Source organism: Anas platyrhynchos, chromosome 1, assembly GCF_047663525.1.
Source record: "Anas platyrhynchos isolate ZD024472 breed Pekin duck chromosome 1, IASCAAS_PekinDuck_T2T, whole genome shotgun sequence".
In the NCBI taxonomy this organism is placed as follows: Eukaryota; Metazoa; Chordata; class Aves; order Anseriformes; family Anatidae; genus Anas; species Anas platyrhynchos.
In genome coordinates, this window is record NC_092587.1 from 146,402,074 (window position 1) to 146,419,271 (window position 17,198).

General features: G+C 38.5%; 1 protein-coding gene across 1 annotated transcript in view; it reads left to right on the forward strand.

Moving 5' to 3' along the window:
• Nucleotides 1-17,198, forward strand: part of COL4A2 (collagen type IV alpha 2 chain) — a 135,376-nt gene that overhangs the window by 76,313 nt on the left and 41,865 nt on the right. The window contains exons 4-11 of the mRNA XM_027444306.3: nucleotides 9,089-9,223; nucleotides 9,306-9,350; nucleotides 11,457-11,573; nucleotides 12,256-12,327; nucleotides 13,905-13,940; nucleotides 14,039-14,101; nucleotides 16,423-16,458; nucleotides 17,141-17,182. Of these exons, the coding sequence (XP_027300107.3) occupies nucleotides 9,089-9,223; nucleotides 9,306-9,350; nucleotides 11,457-11,573; nucleotides 12,256-12,327; nucleotides 13,905-13,940; nucleotides 14,039-14,101; nucleotides 16,423-16,458; nucleotides 17,141-17,182 (546 nt within the window). The remainder of the gene's footprint in view (nucleotides 1-9,088; nucleotides 9,224-9,305; nucleotides 9,351-11,456; nucleotides 11,574-12,255; nucleotides 12,328-13,904; nucleotides 13,941-14,038; nucleotides 14,102-16,422; nucleotides 16,459-17,140; nucleotides 17,183-17,198) is intronic.

Sequence of the window (17,198 nt, forward strand, 5' to 3'; positions counted from 1 at the left end):
TCAAAACCCATGTTGAATGAACAGAATTTTCTTCTGTTTTGAAAACACACTCATAGCGCTAAATATGTCTGAGGCATTTGCTGTCCCTCAAAATACTCAGTCAAACATTTGATAGGTACCATGACCAAATTCTGCCCTTTTATATAAGCATGATACAGCAGCTGTCACGAAGTAACTGGGAGTTCCCTGCTTCCTCCTGCTCCACACCCTGCATCTTAATATTTGTCTGGTTGGAAAAGCAAATTTGGCAAGATGTTTTTTGTCTCTGGTGAATTTTTTGTTTGACTAAAAACTACCCTTCTCCAATTAATTAAATGCTAATGAATGTTTGCAAGGATAAATCAATGCCATTTTATTGCTCTGTAAAACATCACTAGCTCATGAGCTCAACTTCACTGCTGATGTTTAAGTTCATTTCAAATAACATCTCTACATTATTTTAGTTAACTGTCTTAGAGAAAGCTTTTATTTGGAACTCAGGGGGGCAACACTTACATGTCAATATTAGTGTGGTTGTTTTGTTTGTTTGTTTGTCTGTTTGCTTCTGTGTTAGACTGATGCTCTTCATTTTACCAACATAAAATGAATAGCTCCATTCATCACACTTCCACTCTCATACTAGCCCAAAGCACCTGCCACAGTGTCAGGCCAGCCCCAGCTCTGCTCACTCTGCACATTTCTGAAATGTGATGATTTTCCCCTTACCCTCCAGCTAGAGCCCCTTACCACAACTTTAGCAGACCCTGATGTCAGCAGAAATTTTGGTATGCTTTGAATAAGGATGACAGAAATTGAGCTAAGAAGCTATGCAGAAGTGGTGGCACTTATGTGACTCTTAGTAGCCTAAAAGAAATATGAGTAGCCTGAAAGGAAGTAAGGTAGTGGCCAGATGATATGGTTGTAATAAGTGAATATACTCTTGAGCACATGGCATTATCATCATCTGATCAGTTGAAACATTTCTAACTTCCAAGAAAATCCCACTATTTTGCATCAGTACCTGCCAAATTCAGTAAATTGATTGCATTTACATCCAGCATTTTTTTTTTCAAGCAGCATAATTATCCCACTCAAGTTTATTTCTTCATCCTAACCATCAAATATGCAATTGATCTTTTAGGGTGTTACCTTCTTGCACAGTTTAGAAAGCAACAATGTGGAGGTCAATATTTGAGCTAGGCACCTAAGCTCCTTTTATAGACAATGAATTAAAATGGCCACATTCAGTGTGTATTCATCTGGCCGAGTTTGAATGTCTGCATTAGGATATACCATGCCATAAGATTTCACCCTCGCCTGAATGTAGCTTTGGCTGACTACACTGAATGTAGGCAGATAAATGACTACATGTGCTCAGTAAATACAATCCTGTTTAGAAAAATGATTCCTTTCAAGGCCTTTCAAGTCCTGTCACATAATTCAGAAGAACGTGCTCACCAGATAGATATATTTGCTAATATATCTCAATTCTGTTTCTAAATATCCAAGCCATTAAATTACCAAGATATAAAGCAGGATGTGAATTTACAGCCTGTCAGCCCCAGCTCCACCGCTATTGCTGGCATACACGCTGACCTTACTGCAGCTGACTTCTCAGTGGTAATGGGGTAAGGAACTTTCCATTTACTGCACAGTATGAACATGAATGGTGGGAGGCTTCACAAGCACCTGGTGCATTGCAAACACAAATCTTAACTTACTTGCCACCTCGTAACTTGTGCAACTACACTCTGGACTTTCAGAGTTATTCCCTTCGCTGACTCTGCAGACAAAAACACTATGTCCTTCTTGCCCATCACTTCATGCCTATATCTTCTCCTTTCCTCCATGTAATGACCTTTTGAAGACAGGACAGAAATCCTTGTGACTTTTGTTTTGTTTTTTTGTCTAGACTCGTCCAATGTTTATTTTCAACAGAGCATTGACATGGTCCCAATATCATTCTTTCTGCAGCAGCTCTGCAAAGCACAGAAAGCATTTCTGACATGTAATTGTATGTGTTCTGTGACATGAAGAAACTTCTAACTAGTTCTTTTGAGTGCTTGACCTACACATTCCAGCACATATTTTGTTTTATGCATGTTTTATCTTCTTGGGTGACATAGCAACTTTCTGGAAGATCACAAATTAGATCAAACCGTGGGAACAGAAAGCAGTACAAAATTATTTCATTTACTGACTACAGAAAAGGACTGTGGCTTCTTTCATAGTTCTTTCTTAAGGAGACTTAATGTTTGTTCCTTCCTTAACCAAAAAAAAAAAAAAAAAAAATCTGCAAGCTGAATCACTGCTCTGGAATTAACATTAATGTCATTTGGTCGCCACTGTCCTGAGAGAAAATGTCGCATGTCCAGACAATATAGTTGAAAGAACAGCAAATTGTTACCATGCCACTAGGCTGAACTGGCTTCATTTTTCAGTTATTTTTAACTTAAAGTCAACTTCATAATTTTCTGTTTACTTTTTGATATAAATAAAACAGCTTTTTAACAAATGAGAAGGAAAGCTTTCTCTGAGAAAATGAGCTAGAATGTGAAACTCAGCTAAATAACCTTCTGTAAAGTAATGAAAGAGAACTTCAAAATAGAAATAACCATATTGAACCATATGGTTCAATATGAACCATGCTTAGTACATAATAACCATATTTAACCATATTTAGTACATATTTAAATACACTTTTTTTTAAAGTCTGCTGAGTATTTCAGTGCTACTCTTGTGTTTTAGCATTGAATACCCAGCAGATTAAGGCACACGAGAAAGGTTTGCCGTGCCTGGAGGCAATGCCTGGTGCCACCTAAGGGGCAGCATCCCGCTCCCATGCATGGGCCAGCAGTGTGGATGGATGCTCCAGACACTTCTCTCCTTGCTTTCTTTCCTATGTGCCTTCTGGAATGCCTTTTCCTGGATTAACACTTTAAACCAGCTCAGAAGTTGTTAATTTCCCATCTAACTGATTTTATTCCCTGGTGAGTTGCCTTCTGTTCTGCTTGCTGATGTCTTTCATTAGCGGGGCTGCATCGAGGTTCTTGCTGTCGCTTCCCTTTCCCATCCATTCTCAGAGTAACCGTGCGAGGCCAAGCCCTCTTGCGAAAGTCCGAGCTCACGCTTGGCCATCACGGTCAGATCCCCCTTCCCGCAGGAAGCGAACTTGTCCTTTCACAAATGACCTTTCTGAAATGTCAGGGAATCAACCTCCTTTCTTCTTGTCCACTATTAAACAAATTATGGTCTACAAGGGTCATTTTCATGTGGGGAATACTGAATCATCACATTCCATATACCAGAAGCTGTTGCAAAATAAAAGTCTGTAATGAAATACAGCAAAATGGGCTCAATTACCGTGAAGCTCTGCAGTAACTTTGGTTCTTTCTCTCTCTCTTCATTATTGCAAATCACTGATTCTCTCCATTCTTTATATCTAAACACTGGTAAATAGCTTCCTCAGTGATTCATGATGAACTTTTTGTATTTTAAAACCTCCAGAGCAGGAACTGACATTCAATATGCCTTTATTTGTATAGAAGCCCCCAAAATTGATGGTTTTCAAAATCAGCACACCCTCTACCAGTTTTGTTTCCATGGTGTAAATTTCACAGTAAATTAGAAGGAAGAAAGTATTGCAACACAACATCTCTCTTTCATTCGACTGATCCTACAAGAAACAAAAAATGAAGTTAAAGCTGCAATACATGAACATTTAGTACAGATCTAAAAGTCTGTTCAGGATCTTCTAAGTCCACTGGGACTGAATTGCAAAACGCAGTGATTAAATTCAATGACGACCCTGACAGCGTTTTCTTTCATGCACGTCATTGGACAGGGGACAATGTATATACAACATTGCAAATATTTTCTGGGAAGATTTCCTCCAGGCTTCCTAAATTTCTGACCTCTGCTCCTCCCTGTAAATAGCTTTTGCACATGGCTGTGCTGGCCACAGGGACTGTGCGAGACCTCTCCCAGTCAGCAGGAGTCACAGGAAGAGCAGAGCGGGGACTGCCTATTTAGGAGTGTATCCTGACATTGGTAGCTTTGTAATGTGTCTGAATGGTAAAGGAAGTCCTGTACAAGAACAAAAAGGAATGTAAAACTCCTTGTTGGTCTTCAAGATATTCCATCCACCCACTTTTTCCTTTTCGTTTCACATGCTCCCTCTGAGCTGTTTTGCCATAGTATGCCATGCATGTATGCCATGCATGTTCCCATAAGCCTTGTAGCTCCAGCCTGTAAATCTAGTGGCAGTAAGGGGCAATTGTGCCATGCAGAGTTCCAGTGCCCCTCAGCAAAATGTGAAGCCTTCTTCTGGAGAGATATTTGGGCCAGAACACATTTCTGCAATACTTTGTCAGGTGAGAAAAGGGAGCACCAGAGAAAGTGCTTTCTGAGTTATCTAAAACATGACAGCCAGGTACAACATATTCCTATAGGCTTACCTCCTTTTTTTTTTTTTTTTTTTTTTTTTAACCTGGAAATATAATCCAGACACAATTTCACAGCTTTGGAGAATTTTCTAGGACTTCTGAACCTACAGGAGCACAACCAGAGTAGTAGCATGCATGGCATATTTCACACAGGGGTATTCAGGACTCTAATAATTGAGTCATGCTTTATTTGACTGAACCTTTCAAATTGATTGTCTTTGCTTAAATCTCCTTAATGACCTTTGCAGAAGAGCACATGTTCTTAGGTCATTTGTTAATGAAGAGAGGACATACTTGTTCAACAAAAGATTTAACATAAAGAAAGTAGAATAAAAGCTTACATATCTGAGTTAACAAAGGTTAATAAAGCTAATCCAAGCTTTATTAATCCAAGGTTAATAAAGCATAAGCCAAGATGCGAACTGGCTGAAGAATTGCACAAACTGTCATAATATTAACTAATTCTCCAGCTCTGTCTCTAGCCTCGTGATGAACCACTCCCAGAAGGATTGGTTACCTTGTCTTTATTACAAATAATATTAAATAGTCCACCCAAGTGTCTCAACAAACAAGTGATTTAATAATAACCAGGAAAGCATGGGGAAGGGACACCGGCACTACCCTGCTCTCTTCCTCATTTTCCATTCCTTGTTTACTTCTTCCTCCCTACCAGACAAAAAGATGGGAGTGCAACCCCAAACAATAGGGGTGGTATTTTATATATGAATTAGAGATATAACTGTGTCCCATGCAATGCCAGCTTTGGAGTATTACAACTCCCTGCAGAAAGCTATGCACAGATTCAATAATTATAACCATAACCAGCATTTTGTCAAAAGTTACAACTGAAAATTTACATTCATTCTGTCTGCTGTGTGCTGCCCCAAAAATGTAAGCAGATATGAACCAAAAAGTCATTTTATATGTCTCAGGTGGGTGAGTGGCTTCGGGAATTGGTTTTCCTTTGATAATTCTGTTCTCTTAATAGTTCTGTCAAATTAATCTCCTTTGGCCTTTATTTACTTCAATATAATAAAGAAGTGACCTTTCCAGTATGCAGAATCCATGGTTTACTTTCTTTGTGGAAGGAACTGAAATGTTTCTTCCCAGAACCTCTCAAGATTAAATTGAAACTAGAGCCAACTCAAATCCCTAAAATTGAATTTGAATAATTTTTCTATGTTCTTCGCAGATGTGTGAGATACTTTTCATCCTTTTTAAAGGTTCCTTTCCAGATTTGTACATGTGGGAAAGGATAAACTCGCTTAAGTATTTAATTAGATTTTAAAATTTTGTAGTATGATGGAATTTTTAACTAGATAAAAATCTTATGCAAGAGCATAAGAATAGATACTGAGATGGTGTTCTTAAAAAAAAAAAAAAAAAAAAAAAAAAGACTACAGTGCATCTTTTAGAATGGATGAAATATTATCTGTAATTTCCAAAAAAAAAAGGCTGTTTCATGGCATATGTTCATTTGTACTCACTCAATCCCACTCAGTCCCTTTATAGTTAAAGATAGGTAAATCAAGAAGAAGTGGCATCAGAAAAGGCTTCTTTTTCCTGACCTTGTACCTTGGAGCTCACACTTGTTCCCATTTAAATCATTATTCTAGTGCTTCTAATCAGCAGCTTTCGATTTGAGGCAGGTAACTAACAAAAGTATGGCTATTGCGAACATGGCTAGACAAGGGTTTGCACCTCCAAAGGATAACTTAGAGATTCACTGATTTTAAAAGACTGAAAACTGCTTATGTGGAGAAAGTTGCATCTATAGTAGCCAGCTGTGACTGGTGTAGGGAAATGAGCTGCCACTTGCTCAGATGTGTGTGCCTTTTGTCAGCAGGAATCATTGTGTGTGTACTCATATAAGCTTTACTTCTTCTCAATCTGTTGAATTGAAAAATGGAAATATGTTGGCCTTCTAAATGGCAATAATCCCCAAAAGCAGGCTTGCTTTACAAGTACAGAAGCTGTATGAGGTCAGGCTTGGTTATAAGTACAAGAGAGATCATCTTCTGTGGTATCAGCTCAAATACTAATCCATGGTATCCTTTGGAAATGCACCTAACCCATCAGTTCTGTCAAATTAATCATAATGGTATAGCAAAAGATCTGCATGATCAAGGATCCGTACTGGTGACTTGTCCCTGAGGAAGAACATGTAATTCACTCTTCATACTGGTTCATTCCTAGTCTTTTTCCCAGAAAAATAAAATTAAAAAAAAAAAAAAAAAAAAAAAAAAAGAAGAAAAGAAAAGAAAAGAAAAGAAAAGAAAAGAAAAGAAAAGAAAAGAAAAGAAAAGAAAAGAAAAGAAAAGAAAAGAAAAGAAAAGAAAAGAAAAGAAAAGAAAAGAAAAGAAAAGAAAAGAAAAGAAAAGAAAAGAAAAGAAAAGAAAAGAAAAGAAAAGAAATATTTGCACTGAGCTTTGTACTTTGTTTGGTTATCTCAGTTTCTCAGTATGGACTTGTTTGATACTATATAATGGGGTTTAAAATATAAAAACTACCAAAACTATTGTGACAGCATTTTTCCACAAAAGCAGTATGGAAAATGATATTTTTTATTTTTTTTTTAACTAGAAGTACACTGTTTCAGTCATGGTGTTTATTTTGTAGTTTGTGATAATAAGGCAACTCAACTTCTCAACTACAGGTGAGAAGCTCAACATGAGCCGGCAATGTGTGCTTGCAGCCCGGAGAGCCAACCACATCCTGGGCTGCATCCAAAGCAGCATGGCCAGCAGGGCGAGGGAGGTGATTCTCCCCCTCTGCTCTGCTCTCGTGAAACCTCACCTGGAGCCCTGCATTCAGCTCTGGGCCCCGCAGCACAAGAAGGACATGGGTGTATTAGAGGAAGGCCACAAAGATGATCAAAGGGCTGGATGGAGTATCTGTCCTGTGAAGATGGGCTGAAGGAATTGGGGTTGTTCAGCCTGGAGAAGAGAAGGCTCCAGAGAGACCTTAGAGCATCATTCCAGTACCTAAAGTCAGCCTACAGGAAAGTTGGGGAGGGACTCCTTATCGAGGAGTGTAGTGATAGGAAAAGGGGAATGGTTTTCAACTAAAGAGGGTAGGTTTAGATTAGACATTAGGAAGAAATTCTTCCATCAAATGGCGGTGAAGCACTGGCAAAGAAGCTGTGGATGCCCCATCCCTAGAGGTGTTCAAGGCCAGGCTGGATGGGGCTTTTGACAACCTGATCTGGTGGGAGGTGTCCCTGCCCATGGCAGGGGGGTGGAACTGGGTGGTCTTTAAGGTCCTTTCCAACCCAAACCATTCTGTGATTTTGTGATTTTCTGCGTGGTTGACAAATACATTTTGAAACTGTGTCACAAGTGGGCCTATCCTTTAACAGGAGAATAAAAGTTCACCTAAAATCAATGAAACATTGTTTGGTAGCTTGACTACTGCTTTCTGAATACAAAGAAATTAGGATTAGGATATCTTCGTGTTCACTTCTTCAAGTCCCCACGCTGTCTTATTTCACTTCTCAATGACAATCTCAATGACATTAAATGAAGTTGAATGACTGCATTTCTTGGAGAGGGACTACATTCATTTTTTAATTCTTTCTTTCCAGGCATGGGTGAGAGTGGAAAAGGAAGTAAGCTGTTGTAGGAAGATGGGATGGGATATATTTTACACTATTTTTAAACTGTTGCATTATATATTTTATACTGATTTTTTATCATTTTTTTTGTATAAATATACATCTATTTGTTCATGTTTTCCTCTAATTTTTGCTTTGTGAGATATTAATGCTGTTGCAGAATGACCTGTGAAAATCTAGTTGCATTTTAAAAATACTTTCATTAGAACCTGCTTCATTAGAATGTCTTGTTAAATGGTGCTTTGTGCCATTTAAGCATTTCTCTCCAGAAAAGACTATCAATTTACTATTACTGTCATTAAGGCAGTGAGTACCACAGAGCATACAAAACATATGTGCCTTGGTGACACTGTGTTTGGAATGGTTTTCAAATACTTTGGTTCATGGATCTCAGACATACTGTCACAGCCCCATTACTTAAACCACCATTGTGTCATTTCAAAATGATTTTTTTTTCCCTTGTGATGAGCCTTGTGATGTTGGCAGTCAACAGAGAATTATTTTTAAACAATGTTTGAAGTGGCTTGAAGAGTGTCATTAGGGTTGTTCTACCAAACCAGCTCTGGAAGGGAACTGTTAATGATAGGGAAACCTGCATGCAACATTTCAACCTATGTGGATGCCATACCCTAATGGTGTTGTCTAATCATTTTCAGGCTCCACCGTTAAATAGAAATACCATCCCCAAAAGGCAGAAATGCAGGCAGAAATTCATGACATTCAGTATCAGCCTCCTTCTCTCGAGAAGTCATTCTACCTACTCCAGACAAAACACTTTTTTCATAAAGTAGCAGTGAATGTTCGAGTAGTGAATACTGATTTGAGAGTTCATTCCCATGTATTCATTTTGTCATGCACAATGTAGTCACTTTGCTGGAGTTTATGTATGGTGTTTCCAGATGACATTCATCAGAGTCTGCTCTTCTGGAATGAAAAGAGATTCGGTTTATTTTCTCTTGAAGAGATTGACTACACTGCAGGAGTGATAACTAACCCAGCTTCACACATCATAACTGTTCCTAAATAAATGCTTTTTTATTACTTTTATCAGGGCCAGCCAGGACTCCTTGGATCACAGGGGTTCCCTGGACCACCAGGATTGATGGGGATCCCAGGAGTGCAAGGTCCCAAAGGTCACAAAGGTGAAAGAGGACATCCAGGAATAAGTGGACCCAAAGGAGAAATGGTAACTTTTGAATATCAGATGTTTTAGCTAATGAGCAAAATACTAGACAGAACATCATTTTAATTGTGCTGTTTCACTCTAGGGGCTAAGAGGAGTCACTGGATTCCCAGGGGCAGATGGCGTTCCTGTAAGTATCCGGTTACCTCATGTTTAAGAAACTACCAACTGCAAATATTGCAGACTGGTTTAATGCCTTTGTACTTTAATTAAAGTCTCTGGGCTGAATTCTGCATCAGCCACGTACGCGCTGTTAAACTAAGGGCATTTGCTAAAGTAAGTGGAACTGCAGATGCACAGCAAAAGAATAGAATCTGTGCTCCCGCTCATTCCCTCTGATAATTAAGGTCCGTTTGCTTTGTCCTTTGGAGAAATCCTCTTGTAAAAAGGGACAAAAACAGAAGGAAATTTCTTGTGTCCCTGGAGGTTACCCAGCTAAGTGTGTTCTTTTGTAGGAAAGAGCTGTGAGATAAGTTCTCCACATCTCCTAGGCTAGTGAGCAAAGGACACCAGTGGGTCATGCCTTAATTATTTCAGAATTGTAAAGTACATAGAAAGGTCAATAAATGTAAGAATACTAACCATTGTTATTTGGTTTATATCTCATAAAGCTTGCATGAGATGGTCTTAAAAAAACTATTTATCTCAAAAACTTTGAACAAATTGTCCAGGTCCATGAAACTGAAACATTCAAAGAGGAAAACTGGGTAAAGTTCACAGCACAGTATTTTCCCAGCTTACACTCCTTTACATCTTGTGTCATAAAATAACAAAGAAATCTGAGTCACTGGAATCCCTGGACAGAGTTCCCAGGCTTGGGTTTCCTTTGTAGTGCTCTCTGACACCGGGGCCTCACTCTGCAACCCACACATCCACATCCACTCTGCTTTCACCCTTTTTGTTTCCTAAAGAGCTCTGTATCGAGTTTCAGAGCTTTCTCCCACACACTCTTCTTCCTCTCTCTCCTTATCACCCTTAAAGGAAGAAGAAACCTTCTGTAGCCAAGGATCTCATTCGCCCCACCACATCATTGAGTTGTTTCTCAGTGCTGTCTTCCTGCGAGTAAATCACTCTCCTCTGAAGCTCCATGTTACTATAGTTGGACCGCTTTTGCTACCTGAGCAAGTTTTCTTTTTTAGCCCTGTTTTCACAACCTCTGCAATTGCATTGTGGGGGATGAATGCCTTCAGATACTATTTGAACCCGCATGCATCCTCAAGCCCTCCACCCTTCCCACTTGATTATGTTCTCCAACCAGTTTTCTTAGGCCAAAGCACAACGCTGACCATGGCAAGAAGAGAAGGCAAATAGACACATATATGAACTGTAACAGCAAAGTGCTGGGATGTGGGGCTAAAGGCCAAGAGAGGAGGGTGACAAACCTGGGTCTGTTCTGGAGTGAGGAATATGAGTATTTGATGGAGCTAGGTGAGGGCATGGACAGATCTCTTTTTTCTTCTAAGAAAGTGAGCAGAAGCAAAAAGAAAGCCCTTGCTCTAAGTAGTGAAGAAAGAAGAAAAGTATTCTGTTTATGTTAGTTTCTGTGTTGTTTTTTTTGCTGACTGAGCCCCCTGAAAGAAAGCTGCTCAAGGGCAGATTAGCTTCTCATTAATCCCAGTGCAAAGCAATCATAAGTGTAATTTAGGTGAACATAGGCACTGCAATGGAAATTCGTTTTAAGGCAGGAGTAACTTTTTCCTGCTTTCCTGAGGCTCAATGTGGAACTTCAGTATCCCCAGTGCCCTTGGTTTGAGCCCACCTGATCTCTTCCCATCTCTATACTTACAGCTTCATCATGGCACCCAACCTAGCTCCAAAGGCATCACTGACTTTTTTTCCTAGCTTGGAAGCTCTTCAAAGCCAGTAATGAACCTTTCTTCCCACTCCTCCAGTGTGAAGCACTGAAATTCTTAACAATCTCAGTTCTTGGTGGCTCCCTGCACAGCAGTCTCATCTGGCTTAGTTCTCTGGTTAACAGAGACTGCATTGAACATAGCTTTCTTACCCTTTCTGAAAGGTCCTTCACTACTCATTTTTTTCATACTGTCTGGGGCATCTGGTTCAAGCTGCAGCTATATTAAAAAAAGGCACTGTCTGTTTCTTTCTTTGAAAATCATAGTTTCCCATGGATCCAAGCCTTGGGCTTAATGTGAGAATGTCTAAATACTGTGTGACTACAGGAAAAGGAAAACTAGAAACAGATGGATAGATAAACACTTTTTTTTTTCCTCAACAGGGTCATCCAGGGCAGCCAGGATCAAGGGGGAAACCGGGTCATGATGGCTGTAACGGGACAGTAGGTGACCCTGGAGACTCAGGAACTCCTGGATTCTCTGGTTTCCCTGGTACCATTGTAAGTAGGTGACAGCAAATGGATACCTGAAGTGAAGATCATTACTGAAGTACTTGCATTTCATGCAAGTGCGTGTTGGAAACTGATGGGCCCTTTTGGCCCAGCACAGCATCCTTGTGGACCTACCCAGATGACCTTCATAACACTTAGGTCTGGAAGGTCTGCCATACCTATCATGTAGGTCCTAAAGGGTCATTGCTTCAAGAAATCCTGTACAACTTTATCCAAAAGCAGTAAAAGAATATCAGACTCACAATTTCTGATGAAAGTAACCTTTTCCTTCCCTATCCATGCCCAACATACTGGCTTGCCATAGCGCAATACGTAGGATCATGCTGCAATGAGCACTGGAGCTCCTTGATTTACCAGCCTATGTGTCAGCCCTAAGTAGCTGCAGCCGTGGCTCTATCTGGCAGGTGCCATCCCATAATATCACTCCTAAGTAACAGGCAGTTCTTGCCCCTGTATTTTAAATCCACTCCTAAAGGTACCACAAGGGTTTATAATTTGTTTGTAAACCACAGCTTTCCAGAGTTTGACATACACGTAGTGTCTGCCTTCAAACAGTTGTACATATATGCTCATGAAAAACCTTACAGATATTTTGCATTACTCGTAACTGTTTATGCATTCACAGATGATATGAAAGCTTACTTTTCCTTTTTTTTCCGGTCACATCCAGGGAGTCCAAGGACCAAAGGGCCAGAAGGGGGAGCCATATATACTACCACCGGACATTGCCAGCCAATACCGGGTAGGTGTGTCACTCCCTCAAGCTGATGAATTTTCAGTCAACACTCAATACTGTTTTTAAAACAGGTGATGGAGAATGAGTTTCCCTTACATTCTGGAAGACACGTTCCTAGAGACCCACTTAAATTCTGTGTAGGTTTTGCCAGGCGGCTTCTGCTGTCTCTGGTTACAGCTAAGCCTATCCAGGGAGGAAATGTCCACTCGCTTACTTGCAAGGACTTACAGTTTGCAGGTGGATTGCAGAGGTACTGGACAAGGACATAAACCTGTTGATTTTAAAACATTTGTAACATTGTACTTTTAAATACAAGTGCAAATGTTGTAGTTCAAGTATTGTCCTCTTTATTTGATGACTACCCCTATATCATTCCTGGTAAAATAATTCCTTTCTCACAGTTTTCTCCACTGAATGATTCCATTTAATATTATGATCCTTTCTGCATAACTTCCATGTAGGAATTTGGTTGACTTGTGACAATATATGCTTCAATGTATTATTCAGTTATTTAGTTACCCCCAAGTATTCTTCCAGATGCCCTTACTCTATCTAATCCTAAAAACTTGTTCTGTGATCACTTGAGTCTTTTTCTCATATATATAGTTTTGTATAATTTGAAAATATCAGATAATTATAAGTGGTTATATACACTGTTAGAGTACAAACTGTGACAAATTTAAGTACAAAGCTACATCAGAACTGTACTCAGCACTAGGATCTGCTAAGTTCATTTAAGTAAATTTTATGCCAGTGATGAGTGCCAAAATATATTTGTCTTTTGACTTTTTTTAATGGAATCTTTTCCTTTCAGAAACTTTAAGTTCTGTTCACTCATTAGTAGTAATTGGAGAACTACTCAAGTATTTATAGTCAAGAATGGGTATTGGCACCTGTATTCATTTCAAAAAGTACTTGGTTCCACAGATTATTACATTAACTAAACTCAAATTATCTAGATATATTAAAAAAAAAAAAAAAAAAAAAAAAAAAAAGTTAAGATGATTGAAGGTGTCTGGACTGAATACTGTATTATTTATGGGCTTGAAAGGTCTTTGCACTAGAACATTTTTGGATCCAATTTCCAAAAACATTTCAACATGTACTGCAGTTAAAATATGTGGTCACTGAAAACGGTATGTTCCAAGAGCTTCTCAGTGACTCAGAAGAAAATCAAAATGATTTGGTAATTCCCATGCAACTCATGAAAAATTGACTTGTACATTTCAGCTTATGTTGTATCCCTAATTAAGCTACTGATTAGATGGGTCTTTCAAAAAGGAATTAAACATTCCGTCTCAGTCTTGCAGTTTGGATCCCTAACTTCACTAACCATCTTTGTACCTTCCAAGTATATTGTATGTAACTATACTATATAAAGTATAAAATCAATCTATGATAAAACACATTATCTCAAATTATCTCAAAATATTCACTGAATGTATCTGTATATAAGGATTTATATGGAATATATACTATGATTTTTAAATAGCTTTTGGAATAAGAAAAAGCTAGTAAGAAAATATTTTATTCAATTTTGTGTATAGTATTTACTGCATTTTTTACTTCTTTGTTTTCTTTAGGGAGAACCTGGGGATCCAGGATTCAGTGGTTTTCCAGTAAGTAATAGTACAGCAAATGTGATAAAGTGTCAACAGTAACTGATATCAAAACAACATGAATTGATGTTTTGGGGTTTTCTTTCTTCAATTTAAAGGGACCTCCAGGTATACTGGGTATTCAAGGACCTATTGGTCCAAGAGGACAACGAGGAAGACCAGTAAGTATGCTTAAAATATTTTCTGTAGGAAATTAACCTAATGAAAGAATGATCTCAGCGATATTCATTATGTTGAACTGTAGCACAGCAAATTAAGAGAAAAAATGAATTTAGAAATAACAAGGAGGTGTGCTTGGATAGAAAACTTTGAAAAAAGTACTAAGACAGTGGTTCTACAGTGATGAGTACTGCACAAAGAAGTATACTTTCTTTCACCGTGTATTACCTAAAGGTCTTGATTTATATTGTATTTCTTTAACCTCCTTGAAAGAGTTTTCTTTGTAGAGATTATTTATTGCAGTCCATTTAGGAATCTACAGCCCCCTACACTGAGATATCAGAATCTAAATATGTAATATTTTCTGCTCATAAAGGATGTGGTTATCAGCTATCCATACTTCCTACAGGAGATTAAATAGATAACTTTCTTTATTAGTTTTTAGAAGACCATTTTATTTTTAAACTTTTTTTCAGTATTTTTTTCAAAAGTCAACATTTACGCACTGGAGTTGACAACTGGTACTGACTATATCTTTGGAAATATTGTGTTCTCTACAGATATCATTTTCTACATTTCTTGTTTACCATGGTTAGCAGGTTGTTGGGTGAAAAGCAGATATTCAAATTCAGTTTATTTTGTTTTATTTAGGCTTGCTTTATTTTCCTGTAAGAAACTTTATAGCACTTACTTACTTTTTCATCTTCAACATTTACTTCAGACCTGCTTTACATCACTAATTTTGGGGAGGAAAAAAAAAAAATCAAATTCAGGGCTTCTTACAAATGACCTCCATAACCTTTTATCAGGGACACCCAGCCCTCTCTCCCGTCCCCACCCCCAAAATAAAATAAAATAAAATAAAATAAAATTCTAGGACTAAATTCACAGCATGCTAAGCCTCACCAAAATTAATTTTCTGCAGTGTCTGCTTTATCACTTCAGGTAAGCTGCATCTTACCTTACTCTTCTGAACCTCGTGAAAGAAAATCTTCTCAGTCCTTTACTTTGTTCCTAGAGTGAACTCCTTAGTTTCATGGGTGTCACACAGGAGACCCAGCCTACTATTCCCAGGACACTGTGTTGGATGTAAGATGTAAAGAGTGACATGAACAGTGCATTTTCTAAGCCTCATGAGTACATCCCTCTGGTTACAATCATCTCAACATCTCTTTTGAACACTCTGCCACAGTAGATGGATACCTACCATCTCCACTATTAACAAAATAGTTCAAACTATCTTTATCATCTCTGAAACTGTGATTGACCTATGGGAGGGACCTGGGAAGTGCTTCCACATTTGCACCGTTCCTCATCCTTGAGTCCTAGATCCCACATGAAGGCAAACGTGGCTCCTCCAGAGGCAGCATGCCTGCACAGTGCATCTGCCCTGTAGATTAGGCAGCAGCTCGCAGACTCCTTGACTAACCAAAACTAATTTAGACATTGTTTTGTCAGAACCAGTCTATGGTGTATTTACACAAAGGCACATAGCAAAGGAGTGATATATAACAAGTTTAGGTCTCGCCTGACCATCATGATCTTTTTTTCTGTAAGTTTAGGTAGATGTTGCATAACCCAAGTTGTACCCATTTTGGGGCTCAGCAGGTGGTCAGTTCCATCGGCAGATATCTCACTTTTATTATTCCTCTTATTCACCATCTCCTTCTCTGAAAAGCTCATGCTTATTCACCCTACCTCTCTCACATTTGACAGAGTTTTTAATGCTTAGGATCCTTTGGAGCCTATTAACTACCCTAGTTGACTGAAGCAATGTAGGTTTTCCATCCAATTAATAGCTTTCCTTACTGCTCTTCTTGTAAGACTTTATTGTAAGAGAAGCATTTATGTCTGTTCTAGTTTCATTTCCCACCGTCTTCTTTTTTCATTCTGTAAAATACCAAATTGGTAATCTGATATACACACATGGTAGTTTAACACCCTTTAGACACCAATACAGTACCAAGACACTAGTCCAGTGAAGTGGTTAAAGATGTGTTTAACGTTAGGTCTGAAGTTAAAATGTTACTAGGTCAGGATCCAAAGCACAAGTTCTTATTACTTGAAATAAAACAGAATTTCATTAATTTCAGAAATTCATAAACCAGGTGACTTTTATTCTGTTAGGAAAGATTATTACATGATTTAGAAGAGTATTTTTCAAAGCAGTAAACACAGCTAATATATCAAGGATAGTACATTGAGCACTAAGGATTACACTATTTTCCAAATATATGCTTTTATTTCTGACATAGAGTAACTGACCTGCATGCATTGATTACAAAGTGACAAGTAACTTGCTCTCACAATTGTGTTTCCCTAGGGACCACCAGGGCCCCCAGGACCACAAGGACCACAAGTAAGTCTTTGTTTCAAAGTTGTTCATGTTGATTTTGTGTCACTAAGGTTTATCCAAGACCCACTTGGAGGCAGTAAAATAAAGAACCACAGGCTGATCCAAAGGCTGTGTAGCACAAGACCTTCTGTGTTGGCTGCATACCACAAGAAGTTAATCTTACACTGGGATCGGCTGCCCTGAAATGATTAAACCAGTTCTAGAGTCAGATCTAATTTGCTACTGTAGTCACAGTAGCTTCCCATGAACAGAGAATCCTTGCAGTCTGCACAATATTCAATGCACAATATTCAATTGTATCTCGGGGGGGGGGGGGGGGGGGGGAAGTTAATTGTTCTGACCCACCTAGGTATTTTTATTTAACGTTTGATTCCATAAAAAAACTTGCTAAAGTGCTTGATCTTTTCACAACATTACTCAGCAAATGACTCAAAGTCTGTTATAAGAAGCACTGGTAACATGAGATTTCAATTAGAGTCATCTTTCTGATGTTTACATCTATAAAAATAATTCTAAATCTCTAAAAATACTTTGAGGTAAAACTAGATTATTACTTGTTACTCTTCTTCAGTGGCATCCTACAGAGTTCTAAGTCTGAAAAGGCCCTTCAGTGTGTTTACATTTGAATTTTGCATTTGAAAACCAGGTTGTACTTTTAGTAAATCTTGACCTATTGCTTTTGCAGGGCAACAGGGGCCTTGGCTTCTATGGAGAAAAAGGCGAACAGGTAAAGAAAAACTGAT